The sequence below is a fragment of the Phacochoerus africanus genome, chromosome 2 (assembly GCF_016906955.1).
Source record: "Phacochoerus africanus isolate WHEZ1 chromosome 2, ROS_Pafr_v1, whole genome shotgun sequence".
NCBI lineage: Eukaryota > Metazoa > Chordata > Mammalia > Artiodactyla > Suidae > Phacochoerus > Phacochoerus africanus.
Genome location: NC_062545.1, coordinates 232,243,397 through 232,269,650, shown reverse-complemented (window position 1 = coordinate 232,269,650; position 26,254 = coordinate 232,243,397). Strand labels below are relative to the sequence as shown.

The 26,254-nt window shown below is 35.4% G+C and overlaps 1 protein-coding gene across 5 annotated transcripts in view; it reads right to left on the bottom strand.

Annotated features, from left to right (window-relative positions):
* The window catches only part of VPS13A (vacuolar protein sorting 13 homolog A), a 272,751-nt gene that overhangs the window by 110,684 nt on the left and 135,813 nt on the right, over positions 1-26,254 (bottom strand). For all 5 annotated transcript variants that reach the window (XM_047767800.1, XM_047767801.1, XM_047767802.1 and 2 more), the window contains 6 exons: positions 20,733-20,880; positions 17,266-17,416; positions 8,829-8,956; positions 8,203-8,372; positions 6,633-6,850; positions 5,743-5,975 (listed from right to left, as the gene is read on the bottom strand). In XM_047767800.1, the coding sequence (XP_047623756.1) occupies positions 5,743-5,975; positions 6,633-6,850; positions 8,203-8,372; positions 8,829-8,956; positions 17,266-17,416; positions 20,733-20,880 (1,048 nt within the window). The remainder of the gene's footprint in view (positions 1-5,742; positions 5,976-6,632; positions 6,851-8,202; positions 8,373-8,828; positions 8,957-17,265; positions 17,417-20,732; positions 20,881-26,254) is intronic.

Genomic DNA, 26,254 nt, shown 5'->3' with positions numbered 1-26,254 from the left:
ACCATATATAAAAATAAACTCACAACAGATTAAAGACAAATTATAAGACTAGATAGCATAAAACTCCTAAAGGAAAACACAGAACACTGTTTGACATAAACTGCAACAGTATATATTTGGATTCCTTCCCTAAAGGAAAGGGAAAAAAAGCAAAAATAAATAAATGGGACTTAATTAAACTTGAAAGATTTTGCACAGCAAATGAAACCATGAACAAAATGAAAAGACAACCTATTGAATAGGAGAAAATATTTGCAAATGATATGACCAGTAAGGGGTTAATATCCAAACACAGAAACAGTTCATACAATTCAACATCAAAGAAAAGAAAGAACCAAACAACACCCCCAAACCAAAAACCAAACAACCTGATTAGAAAATGGGCAGAGGAGTTTCCCGTCGTGGCGCAGTGGTTAACGAATCCGACTAGGAACCATGAGGTTTCGGGTTTGGTCCCTGCCCTTGCTCAGTGGGTTAACGATCCGGCATTGCCGTGAGCTGTGGTGTAGGTTGCAGACGCGGCTCGGATCCTGCGTTGCTGTGGCTCTGGCGTAGGCCGGTGGCTACAGCTCCAATTGGACCCCTAGCCTGGGAACCTCCATATGCCGCGGGAGCGGCCCAAGAAATAGCAACAACAACAACAACAAAAAAGACAAAAGACAAAAAAAAAAAGAAAAAGAAAATGGGCAGAAGTGAATAGACATTTTGCCATAGAGGAAATGTGGATGGTTAATGGGCACATGAAGAGATACCCAGCATTGCTAATCATCAGGGAAATACATATCAAAAACACAAAGAAATATCACATCACACCCATCAGAGGAGCTATCAACAAAAAGAATACAAACAACAAATGTCGGTGAGGATGTGGGAAAAAAGAACTCCTGTACACTGTTGGTGGAAATGTGAATTGGTATAGCTACTGCAGAAACTATAATGCAAGTTTCTCAAAAAACTGCAAATTAGAACTACCATATTACCCAGCCACTCCATTCCTGGGTAATATCCAAAAAAACAGAAATAAAAACAAAACCACTACAGTTAAAAAAGATACATAAACCCCAATGTTCACAGCAGCATTATTTACAATTACTAAGGCTTGGAAGCAACCTAAGTGACCATCAACAAATGAATGGATCAAGAAGATGTATACACACACAGACACACAAACACACACACACTAGAATACTACTCATCCATAAAAAAGCATACAATTTTGCTATTTGCAGCAACATGGACGGATATGGAGGACACTATGCTAAGTGAAATAACGCAGAGAGAGAAAGACAAATACTGCAGGATAACACTTATATATGTAATATAAAAAAATAAACTAGTGAATATATAAAAAAGAAGCAGATGTACAATCTAGAGGTTACCAGTGAGGAGAGGGAAAGGGGACAGAGGGGCATGTATAGGAGAATGGGAATAAAAGGTACAAACTATGAGGTATAAAATGAGCCATAAGAATACAATGCACAACACAAGAGAATATACTCAATATCTTATAATGACTATAAATGCAGTATAACCTTTAAAAATTATAAATCACTATGCAATATACCTGTAACTTATACAATATTGTACAGCAACTATACTTCAATTTTTAAAAGTCTGCTTTAAACTATAAGCAAGCTACCAAGGCAACCTTGCAAAGTCCCCAAGGAAAAAAACAGAAGTTCCCTCAAAACTTTGAAGTAGTTCAATTTCCAGTTATCTGTTAAGTTCTTTAGCTGCACACACAGGCATGCATGCATACAAACACACACACACACACCATGTATACTAAGCAGAGAGCTACTGCTAAGTAGAGTAAAATGATCAGCAATTTAAAAATGACCTGAAGAATGGGGATGAAAAGAAAAAAACAATTTTAGAATCTTCCAAAAATTGGCCTTAATATGGGCCCTAAAAAGTACTCCTGGATCTCAGACAGGATCCCTAAAAAGATACCACTCAAAAGTCCATATGAATCTGGTGTAAACAAGGCCTTACAACTATAACCCAGCCTCCCATAAATTTAATTCCTACTAAGTTCCCAGGTTAGGGGTCAAATCGGAGCTGCAGGTGAAGTAATAGAAAATATCAAAGAAATCTCTAGCATTTCATTACACTGCCTGGCATTCAGTAAAAAGGTATCTGATATATGAAGAAACAAAGCCAAAAAGAAAACAGAAAATAGAAATAAACTGAGAGGTGACTCAATTACTGGCATCATCAAAAACAAACTAGGAGTTCCCACCGCGGCACAGCAGAAACCAATCCGACTAGGAACCATGAGGTTGCAGGTTCGATCCCTGGCCTTGCTCAGTGGGTTAAAGATTCGGCCTTGCTGTGAGCTGTGGTGTAGGTCGCAGATGTGGCTCAGATCTGACGGTGTTGTGGCTCTGGCGTAGGTCCGCAGCTGTAGCTCGGATTAGACCCCTAGCCTGGGAACCGCCATATGCCGCGGGTGTGGCCCTTAAAAAAAAAAAAGAGAGAGAGACAGAAAATTTCATACCTAAAAATTGGCCCTACTGCAACAAGGTAAAAAATATTTGTGACTACTTTAGCAACTGGATAGACAAGAGATAAAACAAAATACAAAACTGACAATTCTAACAATCCTATAGCAAAACATTTGGTAAAAACTGCTATTGGTAGTACCTAAGAAGATAGACCATATTCTTGAAAAACAACAACAACAACAACAAAAAAAAACCCCTAAAATTTTAGCCAGACAGGTCTGGGTAGAATCTTGCAGTGTATTACCTCCTTCTGCAAAATCCTATAAGAAAAAACACTGAGACAATTCATCCTCTAAAGAGAACACTCAGCAAGAAATGAGACTATAGCTGCTATTTTTTTCTCTGGCAATTTTTGTTAAGATCAGACAAAGAAGAACCTATAGCAAAAAAAAAAAAAAATTACAAGTGTTATCTATCCACCACCCTAAACCTTAAAATCTTAAAGCAGCCTTTACCAAATCAGGATGAAGGGAGGACAGGCAGAAGACAGAGATTAGTAAATAAATAAAGAGTTCTCTAGCTAAAAACCTTCACTATAAATAAACATTAGCTTTGGTTATTTATTTATTTATGTCTCACAGCATAAGGAGGTTCCCAGGCTACGGGCAAATCGGAGTTGTAGCTGTGGGTCTACACCACAGCCACAGCAAGGTGGGATCTGAGCCACATCTGCAGCCTACACCACAGCTCACAGCAACGATGGATGCTTAACCCACTGAGCAAGGCCAGGGATCCAATGCGCAACCTTCTGGTTCCTAGTCGGATTCATTTGCACTGCACCATGATGGGAACTCTGCAATTATCCTGTCTTTACACCACTGTTATATTAGTGGTTGTGTGTGTGGTGATGAAGTGTGTGTCTGTTGAAGAGTGGTAACTCATTTGTCTGTTAGTTAATATACCACCAGACCAAGAGAAGTCACATGCAGACTCAATAAAGAAAATTATTACCAACAACCCAACTGAAAACTGGGCAAAAGACCTGAATAGACATTTCTCCAGAGAAGATAAACAGATGGCCAACAAGCACATGAAAAAATGTTCAACACCAATGATTATTAGAGAAATGCAAATCAAAAGTACCATGAGGTTCCACCTCACACAAGTCAGAATGGTCATGATTAATAAGTCCACAAATAACAAATGCTGGAGGGGGTGTGGAGAAAAGGGAACCCTCCTGCACTGGTGGTGGGAATGTAGGCTGGTATAACCACTGTGGAGAACAGCATGGAGGTACCTTAGAAATCTATACATAGAACTACCACATGACCTAGCAATCCCACTCCTGGGCATATATCAAGACAAAACTTTCCTTGAAAAAGACACAGGCACCTGCATGTTCATTGCAGCACTATTCATAATAGCCAAGATATGGAAACAACCTAAATGTCCATCGACAGATGACTGGATTAAGAAGATGTGGTACATATACACAATGGAATACTACTCAGCCATAAAAAAGAACACAATAATGCCATTTGCAGCAACATGGATGGACCTAGACTCTCATACTGAGTGAAGTAAGTCAGAAAGAGAAAGACAAATACTGTGTGATATCACTTATACCTGGAATCTAATATATGGCACAAATGAACATTTCCACAGAAAAGAAAATCATGGACTTGGAGAATAGACTTGTGGTTAGGAAGGGGGAGGAGAGGGAGTGGGGTGCACTGGGAATCTGGGGTTAATAGATGCAAACTATTGCCTTTGGAAAGGATAAGCAATGAGATCCTGCTGTATAGCACTGGGAACTATGTCTAGTCACTTATGATGGAGCATGATAATGTGAGTAAAAAGAATATATACATGTATGTGTGACTGGGTCACCTTGCTGTGTAGTAGAAAATTCACAGAACACTGTAAACCAGCTATAATGGAAAAAATAAAAATCATTATAAAATTTAAAAATAAAAAAAGAAAATTACCACAAGTATGGATTATTTGTGTGAACCATGGAAGATACCTCTGCATGGACTCTGAGAAAAATCTCTAGTTGCCACCTAATAACACTTCTCCTTGTATTCTATAATAACGAAATTTTATCTGAATATAAAAGTTCAGCAAAGAGACCACATTCTCCAACCTTTTTTGCAGGTAAGAATGGTCATACAGATACATTCAAGCCAAAAGGAAGTGAACAGAAGAAAGATGTGTAAAATTTCAAAGTCATAACCTAAAAGAGAATTAGTATGCTCTCCAAATTCTATTTCTTCTCTTTGTTTAAGGGGTGAGCCATTTGCTTTGCAAACTAGGTCAGCAGTTTACCCTATATCCTAAACAATATTTTCTTATAACAAAATTACATCTTATATTTCTCTGTAGATTTTATTTACAATATTTATGCTTTTGTTATTCCTGCCAAAGCCTGAACATTTTTATAACTGTTTTATAAGAATATTAGGAGTCAGGAGTTCCTGTCGTGGAGCAGTGGAAACAAATATGACTAGGAACCATGAGGTTGCACGTTCAATCCCTGGCCTTGCTCAGTGGGTTAAGGATCCGGCATTGCTGTGAGCTGTGGTGTAGGTCACAGATGCGGCTCAGATCTGGCATTGCTGTGGCTGTGGCATAAGCCGGCGGCAACAGCTCCGATTAGATCCCTAGCCTGGGAAGCTCCATATGCCACAGGTGCAGCCCTAAAAAGACAAAAGACAAAAGAGCAAAAAAAAAAAAAAAAAAAAGAATATTAGGAGCCAGATCATTAACTTGAAAAAAAATGAATTTCAATCACTTATGAACAGGAGGAAGGTCAAGGGGATATTAAAGAATAACACAGTGAAGTATGTCAAAGCAATGGCTTATGATTCAAATAATCCGTATGGAGAAAGGCAAAAACAGATCTAAGTGAAAAATGTCCAGATGGGAGAAAAAATTTAAAATAATAAAACTGAAACAACACTACAATTGGTATAAAGTCTTAAAGGCCTAAAAGCACTGTGGAATTGACATGGTCAGAAAGTTGGAGTAAAGTCTTAAGTGAGAAGTATCAAGGTGAGATGAAAACAATTTTTTAGTGGAACTATTACCACAAATACACAAAACAACAAGGAACAACTGGAAAAATTAAAGTGTTTCAAACTTGGTATAACAATAATTTAAATTGGTCTCTCTAAGCAGAAATAAAGGTATTTTACAGGGTAAGCTTGTAAAGTGTGTAGGCAGTTTCCTAGAGTGGTATATACTAAATGCAAAATAGGTTACAATTAAGCAGATATTTATGTAGTGAACTCACAGTAGTGATCCTTCCTTTTCTCTTGACTGGAAGAAATGGGCATGCTCTCACTTGGAGATCTTTAATGGCAGCAGTCATTCTATTATTTTCATGGTCACCTTTCCAACAAATTTCACATTGTGTTGTAATGACTAAGGCAGGAGCATCATTTCTTGTCATATCAGCCACAAATACAATTTCTGGATTTTTAATAAGAATATTAACTTCCCACTTCTCTGATTGCTGTATAGGTACTAAAGTAGAACAAAAATACAAGGTTTTAAATTGTTACAAATATTTTTTCTATACATTGTTTATGAAAAATTGTTATTTATAGGAAAATATTATTGCTATTCTAAGTAAAAAGCAAAATAAAAGAAGCTTAGGTCCCAAAAGAATTTACTGCAACTCTCTTAGTATAAGATTTAAAGAAACTATAGCCATAAGAACATTTGAAAATGTGGGAAAAAATCTCATTTTAATGGCAGAGTTGGAAATAAATCAGTTTTCTAACTCTTACTATAATACTATAATGAATGAAATAATGTAAACAATAGTAGAAAACTATATATATAATAAGAATAAAAGAGGACTTTAAGTTAAAATATTATCTTTAATTATGAAAAGGATTCATTGTTTCATTATTCTGTCCTTGTTTTCTTCCAGCAAAATTCTTTCAAATTACTGAAGTGTAACTACTTATTTTAATGTCTTACAGTTTTTGAACCCAATATATATATTTACACCTTGAAAAATATGCCAACTGCACATCTTATAAGAAAACACATAAGTTTTTCTCTTACCTCTGATAGAGATTTTTAATTTATTAATCCATTTAACCTCATCATCTAGAAAACTAATGAAGGTAAGTGCTATTATAGCACTACTCAATATTTTAGCCAATAACTAACCTTCTTCTTTAGCAGGCCATGTTTGAACACTGGTATCTACAGCAGTGCCTGTGGTGTAGGCCTCAAGAAAGACATTTGCAACTGTTAGGAGAAATTCCACACTTGCACAAATATACATTTCTTGAAGGACTATATCAGATACCCAACCGTCTCTGACTTTCCTATATCTTATGTCCATCATGTCCTTTTTGTCAAATCCAACTGTCAGTCCTATCATTCTGAAAAACACAATAAGAATAATTCCTACGAATATCTTACAAATAACACCTAACAATAAAACTCAAAGACCTCTTAGCCCTTTCAATAAGAGCAAACGAGCATTCTGAAGTCATTTCTCTCAGTAAGATCACAAAGTACTCCAAATAAGACTTAAAACATTGACAGATGATTGGATTAAGAAGATGTGGTATATATACACAATGGAATACTACTCAGCCATAAAAAAGAACACAATAATGCCATTTGCAGCAACATGGATGGAACCAGAGACTCTCATACTAAGCGAAGTAAGTCAGAGAGAGAAAGACAAATACTATATGTTATCACTTATATCTGGAATCTAATATATATGGCACAAATGAACATTTCCACAGAAAAGAAACTCATGGACATGGAGAATAGACTTGTGGTTGTCAAGGGGGAGGGGAAGGAGTGGGATGGACTGGGAATTTGGGGTTAATAGACGCAAACTATTGCCTTTGAAATGGATAAGCAATGAGATCCTACTGTGTAGCACTGGGAACTATGTCTAGTCCCTTGTGATGGAGCATGATAATCTAAGAAAAAAGAATGTATACAAGTATGGGTTACTGGATCACCTTGCTGTACAGCAGAAAATTGACAGAACACTATAAACCAGCTATAATGGAAAAAAATTGTTATAAAATAAAGAGACTTATAGACTTTGGGAGCACAAATGTTTCATAAATTAGGGTGTATGTTCTTAAGAATTTATCAAAATTTTGAATCTCAGCATATTTTTTCTTCTCAAATTTTCACTTATTTCCCATTACTATTTGCATGGATTAATAATCTGGATAATACAGATTAATTTAAAAACCAATTTAATTGCATTGGTTATTTCTATTTAACCCATCAATAATTATTCAGCAAGAACAAGACATAATTGAACTAGAGCATATAAAATGTTGACTTAGAACTACTGACTCAATTGCATTGAAGCTCTGAAGGTTTTAGGATATACCAAGAAAATGAACATGTAACTTTGAGAAAAAGGTCTGTAAAATATACCAACAGGAGTTTCCCTTGTGGCTCAGTGGTTAACATATCCAACTAGGAACCATGAGGTTGCGAGTTCAATCCCTGGCCTTGCTCAGTCGGTTAAGGATTCAGCATTGCCATAAGCTGTGGTGTAGGTAGCAGACACGGTTCAGATCCCTAGTTGCTGAGGCTCTGGATTAGGCTGGAGGCTACAACTCCGATTTGACCACTAGCCTGAGAACCTCCATATGCCACAGGAGCGGCCCTAAAAAAAGCAAAAAGACAAAAAATAAATAAAAAAATAAAATATACCAACAGTTTATCAAGTAAAAACTTAGAATACTGTTACCTAGGAGTTGCTTTCTTGACATGAGGTCTTTTGTCATCTAAAATACAGTTTTTTAATGAGAAGGAAGATGATACTGAGTCATCTGTACACATTTTTAAAGTACTTATGATATTCTCCAACTTAAATTCAGCAAGTTTCAGAGAAGGATCACGAATACCTGTAAAGAAAGTCTGGAAGAGGAAATCAATACAAATTTTATATAAAAACACAAATTTAAAACAAAATACATTCTCTATTTCCAAAGAGCTCAAAACGAAAGACAAGAAAAATACTGATTTTAACTAAAAATATTTTTTTTTATCACTAGATACAGGAACGATAATTCATTTTAAGGGGGAAATGATGAAAATTATTTTATTCTTAAAGTGAAAGGATGAATAATTTTTCTCAGAGGAACAGATACTCCAAAATACACATGAAATATTGGCAGCCACTTGCAGTACTATGGAAGCTCCTAGGTCAAGGACTGAACCCACACCACAGCAGTGACCCAAGTCTCTGCAGTGACAACTCAGATCCCCAACTACTAGGCCACCAGGGAACTCCAACAACTGTTATTTTAATAAACATTCACCTAAATAATTTTCATCAAGTGAAAATATATTTTCTTTTCTTCTTCAACTTACCTGTTTAGGATCTGGACTATACAGAACCATGGTGAGATAATCAGTTCGGAAACTCATATTTAGTGTTGTCTTAACTTGAGCAGCATGTGAATGTACTTCTACCACAGCAGCTGTCACTATAGTTGTTCCTTGGAAAAAATTAATGTTATTGGATAAAAGAAAATGTCAGGAACAGGAGAATTCATTAAAACAGCCTTGAAATAGATTTAATAGAATTATTAAATAAGTATAATGTTTTTCAAAACAATTAAAAAGATCTAAAAACTAAGATATTGAATTTACTAACTCTTGACTTATGATTCTTTCCATAATAACCTGGGAGTATTAATTATACTCTTGGTTTATTTTTAACAAGCTCTTGGTTTAATTCTTGTGAAATAAGAGTAACAGAACTGGAGTTCTCATTGCGGCTCACTGGGCAAAGAACCCAACTACTATCCATAAAGATGTGGTTCAATCCCTGGCCTCACTCAGTGGGTTAAAGGATCTGGTATTGCAGTAGCTGCAGTGTAGGTCGCAGGTGTGGCTCAGACCTGGCTTTGCTGTGGCTGAGGTGTAGGCCTGCAGCTATAGCTCTGATTCAACCCCTAGCCTGGGAATTTCCATATACCACAAGTGCTGCATGACATAAAGAGAAAAAAAGAAGAAGAAAAACCCCCAAAAAACCAGAACCAACTACTGGGTTTGTTCTGGGGATTAAGCAAAACAAAATGAGTAAAATGCATGTTAGAGTATCTGGAGTATGCATTTCGTATTTAAATTTTACTCCAAAAAAACTAAAACCAAACAAGATATGTTAGATGACATTTTAAAAGTTCCACTCAACAAAAGCACCTGAAATTCTGTGTTTTCTACATTTTATATTTTGGGACAAGGTATTATATATACACAACACGTATTTAACAAACATATAATAAAAAACACAGAAATTCCTAATTCTCATTCTACCAGACACAAGATACAAGTATCACCACGCCAAAAAACTTATTTCTCAATTTAGGTAAAATTTACACCATTGAAATATACAGATCTTATCTGAACAACTTAGTGAGATTTGATAAACAGATACATCCATGTAACTAACATTCCAATTAAGATACTGAACATTGACATCACTCTAGAAAGTTCCCTCTTCCAGCCAATCCCTACCTCCCTACCATTCTAATTTCAATCGCCTTGTTTGTTCTTAAATTCTGTATAAATGGAGGAACATATATCATATTCTTTCATGTTTAGTTTCTTTCAGTTAATGTACTTCTGAGATTCATCCATGTTACTGTCAGTAGCTCATTCTTTCTCATGAATTCTGAAAATGCATTCTATGAAAATACATAGTATAAAAATTAAGTTTATCCATTCTAGTACTAATGAACATATAGGTTATTTGAGCTATTATGAATTTGAGCTATTATGAATAAACCTGCTGTAAATATTCCTCAATACGTGCCTTTGCATATATACGCACTTATTTTGGAATAGGGTGGGGGTAATAAACACTTAGGTTTGTAATTGTTAATTACAGAGTAGCTATACACTAACTGTCAAACTCTTTTGTTAAAAAAGGGGGGGGCATCATTTCATATTCCTAAGAGCCATATCTGACAGCTTCATCTATTTTCTCATGCTTGTAAACATTTGGTATTTTCATTCCTTTAACTAGTAAACTGAAGTCTTGCTGATAAATAAGTATATTAGCACTTTTTCATGTGCTAATAAAACTATCTGCTTTAATATATAATTTTTCCCTAAGTATCCAAATCTTTTGGTCATTATTTTGATTTCTAAGAAGTTACTAATTTCAGAGTTCTCATATATTCCAGATATAAGAAAAAGGTCAGGTACATGTATCACAAAATGTGTCTCCTAGTCTGAAACCTAAACTTTTCACAATCTTGATGCATCTTTTGATGTGTGAAAGTTTAACATTTTGATGAAGTCTACAAAGTTTTTCTTTCATAATTAGTGCTTTTTTATCTACCCAAGAAATTTCTGGCTACCTCATGAAGATATTCTTTCTTGAAGTCTGTAAGTTTTAACTTCCAAGTATATGGTGACTTTCATCCACCTTCAATTTCTGTGTATGGTGTAAAGGGACAAGGTTCAATTTTTCCTATCCTTCTCTAGTTGTGACAGCACTCTTTGTTTAAAAGTTTATCCTTTCCTTGTTGACTGGACTCTGTTGAAATCAGTTTGCCTCTCTTCTGGAGTTTCTAATCTGCTTTACAAGTCTGTTTGGCTATGCTCTGTCAGTAATATAATGATTTAGTTATTGAAGATTTATTGTAAATTGTGAAATTAAGTAGTGTAAATCTTTGTTCTTCTTTCACTACACACAGCTATTCTTGATCCTTAGCAACTCTATATAAATTTAAAAATTTTTCAATTTCAATTTTAAAGTTTGGGATTGTGTTGAATCTATATATCAATATGGTAAGACCCGACATTTAAACAACACTGAGATTTTAAGAATGCTGAGATTTTTCAATGCACAAACATGGCATACCTCTTCATATATTTAGGTCATTTAGTTTTTCTCATCAGATTTTGGTATTTTTTAGTGCAGCAATCTTGCATAATTTTGTTGAACTTCTTCCTAAGTATATTATGTTTTTTGATGTTATTGTAAATAGTTTAAAATTATACTTTTCAAATGTTATGGATATAGTTGGTTTTACTTATTAATTTTACATCTTGACAAAAATGCTAAATTGAGTTCTTAATTCTAGGAATTTGTTGAAGACTTCTTAGGGTATTCTATGTAGTCAATAACACTGAGGAAAAAAGGCATTTTTATTTCTTTCTACTCTGTAGAACCTATTACTCTGTCAATGACTACTAGTTGAACAGGAATGGTGATTGTGGACATTCTTGTTTTGTTCCTGTTTTAGGTGGAAAACTTTCCACTTGATCATTCAGTATGTCTTTTAGCTATTTCAAGTTTTTAATCACAAATAGGTACTGAATCTTATCAAATGCTTTTTCTCTATCTATTGAGGTGACATAATTTTTTTCTCCTTTCTTAATTTTCTGCTTTCATTAATTTGGTGAGCTACCTTAATTCATTTTTGAGCTTTAAACCAATTCTGCATTTTGTTTTGGGTAATTCTCACTTGGTTAAGATAAAATATCCTATATCCTTACTGTTAAACTCAGTACACTAATATGTTAGGAATTCTCATGTCTGTGTTCATGAAGGAACTGGTGTGTGATATTCTCTTCTTGAAGTGGCTATTCCTGTTTTGTTTGCAATTTTAGGTTTTTGATATCAGGGTAATGCTTGCTTTATAAAATAACTAAGAGCTCCCCCTCTATTTTCCAAAAGTTTTGACACTGATATTATTCCTTATTTAAATATTTACTAGAGGAGTTTCTGTTGTGGCTCAGTGGTTAACAAATCTGACTAGGAACCATGAGGTTGCGGGTTCGATCCCTGGCCTCACTCAGTAGGTTAAGGATCCAGTGTTGCCATGAGCTGTGGTATAGGTTGCAGATGACGCTTGGATCTTGCGTTGCTGTGGCTCTGGTATAGGCCATGGGCTACAGCCCTAGTGTGGGAACCTCCATATGCCACAGTGTGGCCCCAGAAAAGACAAAAGAAAAATAAAAAATAAAATAAAATAAAAATAAATAAATAAATATTTACTAGAATTTGGAGTTCCTGTTGTGGTGCAGCAGCAATGAATTCAACTAGGAACCATGACATTGTGGGTTCGATCCCTGGCCCTGCTCAGAAGCTTAATGATCTGGCGTTGCCATGAGCTGTTGTGTAGGTTGCAGATGTGGCTTGGATCTGATGTTGCTGTAGTTGTGGCTGTGGCTGTGGCTGCTGGCAGCTGTAGCTCCGATTAGACCTCTAGCCTGGGAACCTCCATATGGTGCAGTTGCCACCCTAAAAAGCAAAAAAAAAGAAAAAAAGGGAGTTCCCGTCGTGGTGCAGTGGTTAACGAATCTGACTAGGAACCATGAGGTTGCGGGTTCGGTCCCTGCCCTTGCTCAGTGGGTTAACGATCCGGCATTGCCATGAGCTGTGGTGTAGGTTGCAGACGCGGCTCGGATCCCGCGTTGCTGTGGCTCTGGCTACAGCTCCGATTCAACCCCTAGCCTGGGAACCTCCATATGCCGTGGGAGTGGCCCAAGAAATAGCAACAACAACAACAAAAAGACAAAAGACAAAAAAAAAACAGAATGAATAAATATTTACTAGAATTTACCACTGAAGTTCAATTCCTAGGATGAGATTTCCTATTCCACTGTTTGTCAGTTTTGGTAACTCTTTTTTCCAAAAATTTTGTACATTTCATAGAAATTGTAGAACTTATTATTACAGAATTATTCATAATACTCACAGTCCTCGTAGCGAACTTTGATAATTTATTTAATTCTGATAGTGATAACTTGTTCCTTCTCTCTCATCAGTCTTGCTAAGAGGATTTATTAATTTCACTAATCTTTCCAATGAAAACAATTTTTGACTTTGCTAATTTTCTCTACTATTTATGTTTCTCTTTCTTCGATGTCTACTGTTGTCTGTATTACTGCCTTCCTTTTATTTATTTTAGGTTTGACTGCCTCTTCTTTTTCTAGTTTCTTAAAGTGAAAGATAGGATCTTTGATTTGTAACTGTGATTCTTTCCCGAGATAGTCTTTTATAGTTACACTTTTTTCAGCACCGTTTTAGTTGCATTCTACAAATTTTGACATGTTTTGTTAATTATCTTTCAGGTTAAATATTTTTTTGGTTTTTCTTTTTTTTTTTTTGACACATCAGTTATTTAGAAACTGTTTAATGTCCAAATATTTCAAGCTTTTTGGACACCTAATTACTACTGATTTCTAATTTAATTCCATGTGGTTAGAAAACTTTACAACCCCCTCAAATGGACCATCTTTATGAACATTCCAGGAGTCCTTTTTTAAAAAAGCATATTCTGAAACTGTTGAATGAAGCATTACATTAATGTCAATTAGGTAGTTTGTTAACTGCGTTAAGGTGTTCTATATTCTATCCGATTTTTTGATCTATATTCTACCAATTAACTAAGAGTGGTGTGCTAAATATCCATCTATGATTCTGTATTTGTGTTATTTCCTCCTTTAGTTCCATCAATTTTTTCTGCATGTATTTTGAAGCTCTGTTATTAGTATATACACATTTATATTTATATTCTTTGTGAACTGATCACTTAAACCTTACTAAAGCAAAAACAAATAATGCTTGTAATGAATAATTTATGAGACAATCAGGAAAATATAAAGCCTAACTAGAAATTTTCATGGTTTAAAGAGATACTCCTAAAACATTAGTATTGCTAATGTTTTAGGGGTGATAATACTATGACTATATTCAAAAAGTAAGGTTCTTAATTACAGATGCATCTGAGATTTGATTTAAAATAATCTAGTGGGACACCAGTAGGAGAAAAACAGGAGAGTTATAGCAGTAATAAAGGTAGCCACATGATACTAAGTGCTGAAACTGGGTGATGAGTACATGTAGGTTCATTACTTTATTCCTTCTACTTTGGTGTATGAGTAAACATTTCCAGAAAAAAATGACTGACACAATAATATATTCAAATGTCTATTTCTTGTGCCATTCTTTTTGGGCATTATCTTTTCACTCCTCACTATTTAAGTCCCTAGCATTTCCTCTATCTGTCCCTTCTTCCTCTTCCCAGTTTTGGCCAGTCAGTTACGTCTTCTATGCTAACACAATTAATAACATTTACATTCTTATTTACCTAGTCTTTCATGTGTTGTTTAACTATAGCTATGTAATAATTTTAAATGTAGAGACTAATAGATTATAAAACTTCCTCTGCTGCTACATTCTAACTTATGCATCTCTCAGAAAAGCTGAGAGAATCTTTTCACACATTCTAAAAATAGATCAAAATCATGCAAAACTTAGTTCAGCTCACTTCTGCACCAGAATACAGAGTATAGATTTATCCCTTCTTAGGAACAGAAAACATGAATTCCTCTCCCATATAGTTAATTAATTCCTCATTCTACATATCCTATAAAATTTATGCTATTTTTATTAAGATATTTTTCCATTTTTTTTTTCTTAAAGCACTCTAAATTCCTCTTGAATGAAAATTAAGTATTTTCTAGCCCAGTAGCACAGATAATTTTGGGATGTCCTTTTAATGCTCTCCTGGTTAGGCCCACTGTATTTGGATTCCATATTTTCCTTTTTCTTGGACTCCTTGTTTGCTTTGCTACAATATATTTTCAAGCTACTGGCATACCTCAGAGATATTGCAGATTCAGTTCTAGACCACCTCAGTAAAATGAATGTCACAATAAAACAGGCCGCAGAAATTGATTTTATAGTATATATAAAAGTTATGTTTATACTGCACTATAGTCTATAATAATGCAACAGCATTATGTCTAAAAAAACAATGTACATAACTTAAAAATCATGGCACCCAGATGGACTTGCTCAACTCAGGGTTGCCACAAACCTTCATTTTTTTTTTTTTTCTTAAATTCAGTATCCGAGAAGTAAAATAAAATGAAGAACAATAAAATAAGGTTTACTATAATTTCTTTAGGAAGGGGTAGAAAGAAAGTAAACTTTGCGCCACTGGAAATCTGAAAATTATTGTTTTCAATTTGCATGATGATTTGTCCATATATAGAATCCTAACTTCAAAATCATTTTTCTTATAAATTTGGCTATATTATTCCATTGTTTTTTACCTGCCATCGATCCCAATCCATCCAGTTTCATTAATGATAAATCTGATTCCAGCCATTTTTTTTCCAAGCCTCTAACAGGCAGCCTGGTTTTTCCTTCAACTAAAAATTTTACTTTTGTCATTGACATTTTATGAAAATATGTTTATACGGGGAGTTATCAATTGGCTTGAAACTTGGTAGATTTTTTTACATTCAAGAATTTGTTTCAATATTTACTTAGTTCTGAAGAGTTTTCCTTTATTATTTTTTTGAAAGATTTTCTCTTCCATTTTCTCAGTTCTTTCTTCTAAATTACTTATTATCCTGGAATTAGACCTTTTGAATTGAAGTTCTACCACTCTTAAGTTTTATCTCATTCTCCATTTCTATGCTTATTTTTCTCCATGTCATAGAAGATTATGTCAACCACATATTCCAACTCAGTACTTATATCCTAATACCATGTGTAGTGCACTTATATTGTTTCAAAATTACAGCAATCGGAGTTCCAACTACGGCGCAGCAGAAACGAATCCGACTAGGAACCATGAGGTTGCGTGTTCGATCCCTGGCCTCACTCAGTGAGTTAAGGATCTGGCGTTGCCAAGAGCTGTGGTGTAGGTTGCAGATGCGGCTCGGATCTGGTGTTGCCATGAGCTGTGGTGTAAGTTGCAGATGCAGCTCCGATCTGGCGTTGCCATGGCTGTGGTACAGGCCAGCAGCTACAGCTCCAATTACACCCCTAGCATGGGAAATTCCATATGCCGCAGATACAGCCCTAAAAAAAAAAAGACAAAAGACAAAATTTCGGCAATCATATTTTTGTTTTCCAAGAACTCTTTCTTATCTTAAGAAGGCAGAAGGTAGTGATGGAGACTCAATTCTTATATTCTCAAAATCTGATTATGAATTAGAGTTTTTCTGTTTATTCACATATGCTTTTCTTTCTTCAATTACTTCTGTTCCATTCAGCAAACACTATTCTGTTTATCTTGGTTGCTTTCATGCTTAGGTTCTTATGATTTTCTTTATATCTGACCATTACTATTTAACAATAAAGGACTGGGTTTGTTATTCTAGCTAATAAGAATGATGTCTCCTGTAATGTATGTTTCAGTATGAGGTAGGTAGGTATGTTTGGGGTTCCCCCAAAATACCAAAATAAGGAGAACTTTATTCTAATGAAGTAAAATCATCCTGGCAGTCCTAATTAATCCAATTCTCTATATTTGCTAGTGCTCGACTTAGAACCTAGTTAGGGTTCTACATAAATTAAATCTAACACTGGATGCAGCCAGGGCTGCACTGGTTCCCACTGCTCTATTCCATTCATCTTTCAAATATTTGTGGGAATCCATTGTTTAATTCTTTCTTGACATCTCTAATGTTTTGATATTCCTAATATCAATATAAAATATTCCATCTGGAATATATACTGCATTAGGAATAAGGAAGAAAGGGGGATGAGGAGAAAAATAGAAGATAAAGACTTACAGGGAAGTTGGGATAACAAGAATACATTCTAAGGAATTTTGTCACGACAAGACTAAGAATTTTGATTCAAAGGAAAAGAATCAAAAGAATGACTAATAAGAGACAAATCAGAAATACCTGAATGAGATTATCTAAAGAGAAAAGATTTGTAAGTCTTAGTTTACCCAAATCGAGAACTAGGGAGAATGGAAGGAAGGATAGAAGAAAAGAAGGGGGCAAGGTGAGAAAGACTAATGTAAGATTTAGAACATACCTCCTGAAGGGTGTGAAGCATTAGTAGTTCTGCTAGTAACACTAGCCTGATCTTTTATTCCTCCACCTGAGGCACTATCACCTTCTTCATACCGTATGTTGCCATATAATGTTTTAAAAGCAGTTGTTATATCTTCTTGACTAAGAATGAACTGTTAGAAAAAAAATACAATTTGATCATTTTAAATTACTATTTCATGTAGTTAAAATTCTCATATAAGAAAAACAATTGTTCGGATTTCCCGTCGTGGCTCAGTGGTTAACGAATCCGACTAGGAACCATGAGGTTTCAGGTTTGATCCCTGGCCTTGCTCAGTGGATTAAGGAGCTGGCATTGCTGTGAGCTGTGGTGTAGGTCACAGAAGTGGCTCGGATCCCATGTTGATGTGGCTCTGGTGTAGGTCGGAGGCTACAAGCTCTGATAAGACCCCTAGCCGGGGAACCTTTATGCTGCAGGTGCAGCCCTAAAAAAAAAAAGAAAGAAAAGAAAAAGAAAAACAATTGTTCCATTTCAATCCTCTACAAAGCCAACTTTTAACAGTGGATACTTCTAATTGAGTATTCCATTTTTTAAATGAACATGTGTTCTTTGATACCTTGTTAAATATAGAATTAATGCCAGCACCAATTAAGCTATGATGAATTTTTGTTATGAATGCAGCAATTAACCTACTGATTAATCTTTAAAATGAACTTTCATCTTTCAATATTCATGAAATACTTTTTTTTGATTAGTAAGATCCTCAATGTACAAATACAGAATAATCAAAATAATAAATTTATGTAATTGAAAATATTTCACAATTTTTTTCATGAATTATTTTAGCTGAACCTCACAAAAGTCCTAGGAGAAAAGAATATAATCCTGATTTTATAAGAAGGTGAGGCTTAAAGGATTAAGTATCAAGTTTCAGTCCACTTAAACAATGCAGCACACTAACTCAAAACTCCATGTGTTGCAAATTTAGCCTAAAATCATCAGTTTAAGATCTGTCTTGAAAGCTATGATGATTAATTTTATGTCAACTTGACTGTGTCATAGTCTGTAGCTATTTGCAATGTTATGCATATATCATGATGCTGCAGACCATCTACAAATGCCCAGCTGCTTTCTGGGGCAGATACCCTACAATAAAATTGAGTCTTCCTCTATCAAGTTCCACTAGAGTACTTTAGCAGATGTTGCAGCCAACCTCAGGGAACCAACTATTTGACGACTCCTGGAACTCAACTTCAGAGTCAGGAAGAGGCTAAAATTAAGTCTTCAAAACATCGGTCTAATGCATTCTGATCAAGTGCATACACACACACACACACACACACACACACACACATTGGTTCTATTTCTCTGGAGAAATCTAATACAACAAAAATCAGTTTTTTGGTTTTTTTTTTTTTTAAAGGCCTGTGACTGGGGATAATTTTAATTCCATAAAATTTAAGTTTTATTTTCATCAGGCTTTTTTTGACTGCATTTCAAAGATAACACTAGTGTTTTAAGACTAATGCCAGGTGTACCTTATTTCTGCTACTCATGTTTTGCTTTTTTAGGTCTTCATTTATTTATGACATTTATTTTGAGATAATTATGTAAAGGTATTACAAAAATAGTATATTCATATAAATTAATAAATGAAGTTAAATATTACTACTACTAAAACATGTCTTTCGATTAGTTCATGTATACTGAATGCCCCCCTTGCCCACACAACACTGATATTAATCATCACTCTTTACTATTCCCAAGAGCTCGGTGCAGGAAGCTGCAACAACTGTAAGGATCCAAGAAATGCTGGTCTGTGGTTCCTACATATTAAAAAAGGCTGTGTGCGCGACCATCCAACATTCTGACAAGTTAGAAATCAAAAACTGTAGCACTTATGTCAGATATATTAGAGTAACTGATTCTAGCCTCTCTCTGACGGAGAGAGTGATATGGGGGTGAACCTGGGAATGGACCACAACAGCTGCTAATTATTCAAGCAGATCAGTGAGGGGGAAGACCAAGTTTGAACTGTCCTAAAAGGCAGCTGGGTATTGTAAATGGTCTGCAGTATCATCTGAACATTCTGCATGGAATCTCTCTGGAGAAAAGTGAAGGAAAATAGCATGCCAGCTGTCCCACACAAATCTGCCAAATCACTGGGCCCAGTGGGGAGAGGATTTGCCCAGTATGCTATGTGGAACATGCTACTTATGTTTTTTTAAGGGGCTACCTGTTATCCTACTCATATAAAGAGACTTCAATTATTTATCTTAGACAATATCATCTTAAGATAAATAATAAGATACTGCTCATCTATGAGTTAAGGAGTCCATATGATCTTACACACTAAGAGCTTAAACATTTTCAATTGAGATCATCATGTTTTAAGTTCTATGAAATCTTTAAAATGATGGTTTTCTCTTTTTGAATATAATTTTCATAGGAGAAGTAGAAAGAGAAACTAGGGGGTGGAGGGAGCAAGAAAATCTGCGAAGTAGGTTTCTTAAAGAAATCTACAAGAGGGATTTCCTATCGTGGCTCAGCAGTAATGAACCCAACTAACATCCATGAGGATATGGGTTCGATCCCTAGCCTCCTTCAGTGGGTTAAGGATCTGATGTTGCCATGAGCTGTAGTGTAGGTCGCAGAAGTGGCTTGGATCTCACTTGCTGTGGCTGTGGTGTAGGCTAGCAGCTGCAGTTCTGATTCGACCCCTAGCCTGGGAACTTTCATATGCCATGAGTGCAGCCCTAATAAGGCAAAAAAAAAGTTACAAAAAAAAAAGAAAGAAATCTATAAGAAAGAGTATATGTTGCTTCAGCAAAGCATGTGATACAGTTTTGATTTACATCCACTGAAGAGGGAAAAATATCATCTTGTGGATAGTTACATTAGAGATCTGTGAAGCAATATCAACTAATATGGAACTAAAGTTATGCCATCTTTATCTTCAACCTCTCTATTCTTCTAGAACTTCTGCTAGTTATTTCACATATTCTCAAGGCTTTACATACCATTTATAATCTGATGATTTCCAAATCATTATTTCCAGCCTTAGACCTTTCCACTAAGATCTTTACTAAAATATCTAACTGGCGACTTTCAGCACCATATCTACTATTTGTTTTCTTCATGGGATTTACTACAATTTATACTACTTTAATTATGTGCCTGCACTTTTTTTAACTATCTATCACACTTATGCACCACCTGCATTATACTGTTAAGTTCCATGAAGCCAGAGACAATGTCACAATTTCTTCACCACTGTATCTCCAAAACCTAGCACAGGATCTAACACACAGTAGGCATGGAAACATCTGAATAAATGAATGAGGAACATGCAATGAATTCTAGGTTATATAGCTACTATTTAATTTCTGAATAAGGTAACACATAACTTCTACAAACAAATGTCTTAAGCCCCCAAAGCAATACTTTTTAACAAAAAAAACAAAAATCAGTAAACATCCAAAAGTTACCTCCATGGGCTTTAGCTGAGCATTTACATTAAAACAAGGAACTTCCTGGTACCACTCCCAGGATAAGTTTCGTTCAACAATCACCTCAAGATTTAATGGCAGTAGTAGATCCAGTACTTCCTGGTATGCTTCATTAATAAATTGAGACCTATAAGAAGATGTAAAATTGTTCTGAAGAGTTTCATACATAATCAGATGGTAAAAAAAAAATTATAATCCTTTTATGTGAAAATAGTCATTTTTTGTGTGTGAAGAGTGAAATACAATCAAATAGATTTTCCATGCCAGAAGGAAAGATGTTCCATCCCACTAGAAAACTAGGTAAATTTCCCTGAGCTAAACAGTTCTGAATTGAAGAAAAATAAATTTTTAGAATAAGATTCTGCAGTATGTTAAAAGTGCCAAAAATATACAAGTTGGACAATAAATTCTTAAAATGAGGGAAGAATCACATAAGACTTTATTATAAAAACATTTAAATTCACTTATTTACACATGTAGCAGGTTACCACAAATCCCCTTACTTTATTAAGAAAGTAATCTGCACAATATGAAATTTCTATATCTGTGGATCAAATATACATGAATTTGAACAACTGCATATTAATTTGAACCATATCTGCCTTTCCAAGTACTTAATAAGGGTAGGACTGATGCTGATGAACCCCAACCAGAGAAGCCTCCCACTACACCTTCAAATGACAATCTCAAAGTGGTATTCCTCACTCATGTTCTTAAGTTTTAGTTGGCAGCAAATCCTAAATTATTAAAGCTATGACTATAAAATTTCGGTACTACTTATTCAACTGGAGAGACAGGTGGAAACCATCAGGGATTTCTTTGAATTCCTAGTATCATGTCTTTTTATTACTTATCATTTATGCATCCTTGCAATCTCTAATTAATGGCAGAAATTTAAGGAATCTAAAAGCTCTAAGAGGATATTATATATACCTATTTAATACATGCATGTTAAAATATATGACTAGGGCTTCCCAATGTGACTCAGTGGAAACGAAACTGACTAGTATCCAGAGGACGCAGGTTCAATCCGTGACCTTGCTCAGTGGGTTAAGGATCCAGCATTGCCATGAGCTGTGGTGTAGGTTGCAGATGTGACTCGGATCTGGCATTGCTGTGGCTGTGGTATAGGCCAGTGGCCACAGCTCCAATTCAAATCCTAGCCTGGGAACCTCCATATGCTGCAGGTACAGCCCTAAAAAGACAAAAAAAAATTTTTAAATAAAATAAATAAATAAATAAAACATATGGCTATACCATGAATCATTAACTCAACCTTCTGTTTAAAAATTATGCTGTTCCCAATTTTTTACTGTAATAAATAATACTTGCGCATTTCTTTGAGTAAATTTCTTCCTCCCACAAATTTCAAGAAATATTCATTGCTGTGTCAAAATATCACTTCCTGTGGAAAAACTTTTCTCTACTAGTACTACCCAGTATTTGGGGTAGCTCAGATAACTTTTCAATGTGTTCCCATAAGTATTTTTAATTTTTTCTACCACTTTACTTAATATATATTCAATAATTCATTGTCTTGACTATAGTTTCAATTAGAATGACAGTTTCATGAGGGTAGGGTTTATGTTTATCTTATTCTTTGATGTACTGCCAGTACTCACTCAAGATGATTATATGACATGTACTGCTCAATTATTTGCTAAAGTGATTTCAAGAAATCGGATCAACATATAAGTAATGCCATATCCATCTCCTTGTACCTAGACTGAGAAACATTATTAATATTTACCTAATTTAAAAAACAAACACTATTTTATTGTATGAGTTTTCATTCTCTTAATTACTAATGAATTTGAATATTTCTAGTAGCTATGCATGTACTATCATTGTTCCTGTAAAGAATCATCTAACCATGTTGTTTATCAATTTTTCAAATTACCTTTTACTTATTTTTTAAAAATATTTAAGGATTTTTATCCTTTGTTAAAGATGTTGCTAATCACTCCATATGCTATGACTCTCATCAATTTTTTTTTTTAATCTTTTTGCCTTTTCTAGGGCCGCTCCTGTGGCATATGGAGGTTCCCAGGCTAGGGGTCTAATTAGAGCTGTAGCCACCAGCCTATGCCAGAGCCACAGCAACTCGAGATCCGAGCTGCATCTGTGACCTACACCACAGCTCACTGCAATGCCGGATCTTTAACCCGCTGAGCAAGGCCAGGGATCGAACCCACAACTTAAAGGTTCCTAGTCGGATTTGTTAACCACTGCACCACCACGGGAACTCCCCTCTCATCATTTTGTTTTGGTAATTAATATTCAGAAACCTTTTTTTTTTTTTTTCATCTTTTCAGGACTGCACCCGCGGGCATATGGAAATTCCCGGGATAGGGGTCAAATCAGAGCTGTAGATGCCCGCCTATGCCACAGTCACAGCAATGCCAGACCCCAAGGCTCGTCTGTGATCTACACTCAGCTCGCAACAATGTAGAATCCTTAACCTACTAAGCAAGGACAGGGATCAAACGCGAGTCTTCGCAGCTAATAGTAGGGTTTATTACTGCTGAACCACAACAGCAACACGGATAAACCTTCTTTCTTAAAGTCAATTGATATTTTCCCCTTATCACTTTTATTCTTTCTTCAGTGCTTAAATTAGCAAGTATTTCTCTACCAAATTAGTGCTACTTACATGTTATTTGTCCTTAGAACATGGCTGAGGTAATTCACATAATATATGATTCATTTGCTTTTAGTTTTTTATGCTTATAACTGGCATTATGCTCCAGGGCCATTTTAACAGCAAAATCACCAAGGAAAGGCCCCAATGCAAAAAAATGTGGCATACAACAGGTCTGTTTAGAGTACAAGAGTTGAATAAGAAAGCAGGGCAGGAGTTCCCATTGTGGCACAATGGAGAATCAGTGACATCTTGGGAGCACTGGTACGAAGGTCTGATGCCAGGCACAAAGGGAAAGGTTTGGGGATTGCTGCAGCTGCTGCTTAGGTCACAACTTCGGCTTGTATCTGACACCTGGCTTAGGAACTTCATAAGCTGTGGAGCAGCCAAAAAAAAGGAAGAAGGGAAACACCTTATTTACCTAGGCCAGAATGCCCAAATTACTCGCAGCTTTGTGTATGCCCACAAATGACTGTAAAAGTGCTATTAATACTGATTTTGGGATTACAAATAAGTTTTAGCAAGGAGAAAAACTTACAGATAAGGAATTCGTGAATGATGCAGATTGACTATATATGTGTGTGTGTGTGTATATATATATGAATAAAGAGAACACACATACACACAAAATCAGCTGCTGAGGTTTCAACTGGTTCACTAGTTTAATTATTTTAGTTTGATAATACATTTTAGTAATATTTAATCTAACTTAATATATTTTAGCTGTACCTCTGTTATTATGACTCTCCCATACCCCAATTTTATGTTATGTTTTATGTTTTCAAAAAGTCTTTGCCTCTTATTTCCAGGAAAATTTCACAGTAATTTTGAAGGGTGTTAAAAGAAATGCTATTGTGACTTTTTTTTATTGAAAGTGCACTAAATGTGTAAATTAACTTATAAGAAACTGACACATTTATTAGATGTAGGAAAATATTCTCTCTATAATTAAGATTTCTTTCTGGTCTCTGGTTAAGTTTTACAACTTTCCTTGTGGAAGTAACATAGATAACTTAATTTTTATATTGTAATTAACATTTGGTAGTACGATTATTTCAGGGAAATTGGTTTATTCTATAAATTACTAATTGTATTTCTAGCAATTCATCTGAAGGAAACGAGTTATCCTAAAGAAATGAGTAGAAAAGCATGTAAGCATTGATAAGAAAAGATCTCAATCATCATTATGGTGGTTCTTAACAAAAAAGAACCAACTTAAATTTCTAAAAACAGACAAAAGGATTTTTTAAAAACTACATTATATTAAAATATTTAAAAATAATTATGCTATCAAATATGGAAAAATAGTAGCAAAATATTTATAGCATAAATATAAAATACAGGAAAAATATTTATAGCATATTTTTAAGGGAAAAGAAGAATTTACAATCCAAAATATGTACACTATAAATCTTATTTTATGTAAATATAAAGGCAGGTACAATGAAGTAGAAAAACATACCAAATTATTAATAGTAGCTATCTTTGGGTGGTCATATTATCAGAAATCTTTTACATTCATCCCTAACCCATCTAATGTACTTCATCAATAACCAATTTTTTTGGACATAAAAATAATACATGTTACTGTATAATGTTTTGGAAAATTTCAATGAACTCTTTCAGAAACAATATTTTTGAAATATAGACTCACCATTTATGTCTACACCATTTTTTGAAGTCAAACAAGATGTGATTAAATATAGACATATAGAGAGGGAACAAGATGGTGGAGTAGAAGGACCTGAATTGAGTTCCTTTCATGAAAACACCACAATTACAACCAACTGCTGAAAGAACATCAACAAAAAACCTGGAACCTACCAAAAGGTATTCTACACCTAAAGACAAAGAAGAAGCCACAACTAGAGGGGAGGAGGGGCACTTTCATGATATAATCGAATCCAATCTATGCCAGGTGGTTGATCCACATAATGGAAGATAATCAGGAGGTTCTCACACAGGAGAGTGCTGAGCCCCATGTCAAGCTTCCTAGCCTGAGGGTCTGGCATCAAGAGGAGCCCCTAGACAATTTGGATTTGAAGGCCATTGGGGCTCGAGTGCACAAGATCCACAGGACTAGATCTACACTCTTAAAAGGGGCATACAAGGTTTCACAAGTATTGAGACCCAAGGCAAAGCACTACTTCACAGGGGCCTGGGCTAGACCTACCTACAAGTGGTGGAGAGTTTCCTGGGGAGGCAGAAGGTGCTGTGACTCACTTCAGGGACAAGGACATTGCTGGTGGAGGGCCAGGGAACAATCATAGGCATGAGCTTTCCCAGAGGTCACCATTTTGGCACTGAGACCTGGCCCCAACCAACAGCCTGGAGCATCCAGTGAGGGGACGCCTCAGGCAAAACAATCAAAAGGGTGAGAACACAGTCCCATCCAATAGTAAACAGGCAGCCTAAAGTGGTCTTGAGCCCACAGTCACCTATAAACACACCCTTGACACAGCCAGCACAGTGGATGGACAAGACCCAGGCCCACTCACCAGTGGGAAGGCATAGTCCCTCCCACCAGGAAACCTGAACAAGCCCTTGGTCCAACCTCACCCACCAAGTGGCAGACACCAGAAGCAAGTGGAAATACGATTCCTCAGCCTGCAGAACAGAGACCACAAACAGAATGTTAGACACAACAAGATGGCACAGAAATATGTTCCAAACAAAGGAATAAGTTAAAACTCAAGAAGAACAACTAAGTGAAGTGGAGACGGAAAATCCTCCTGAAAAAGAATTCAAAGTAATGATAGTAAACAGCATCCAAGATCTCAAAAAAAGAATAAAGGAACAGAGAAGATATAAGAAATGTTTAACAAAGAGCTACAAAACTTAAAAAAACAAATAGAGATGA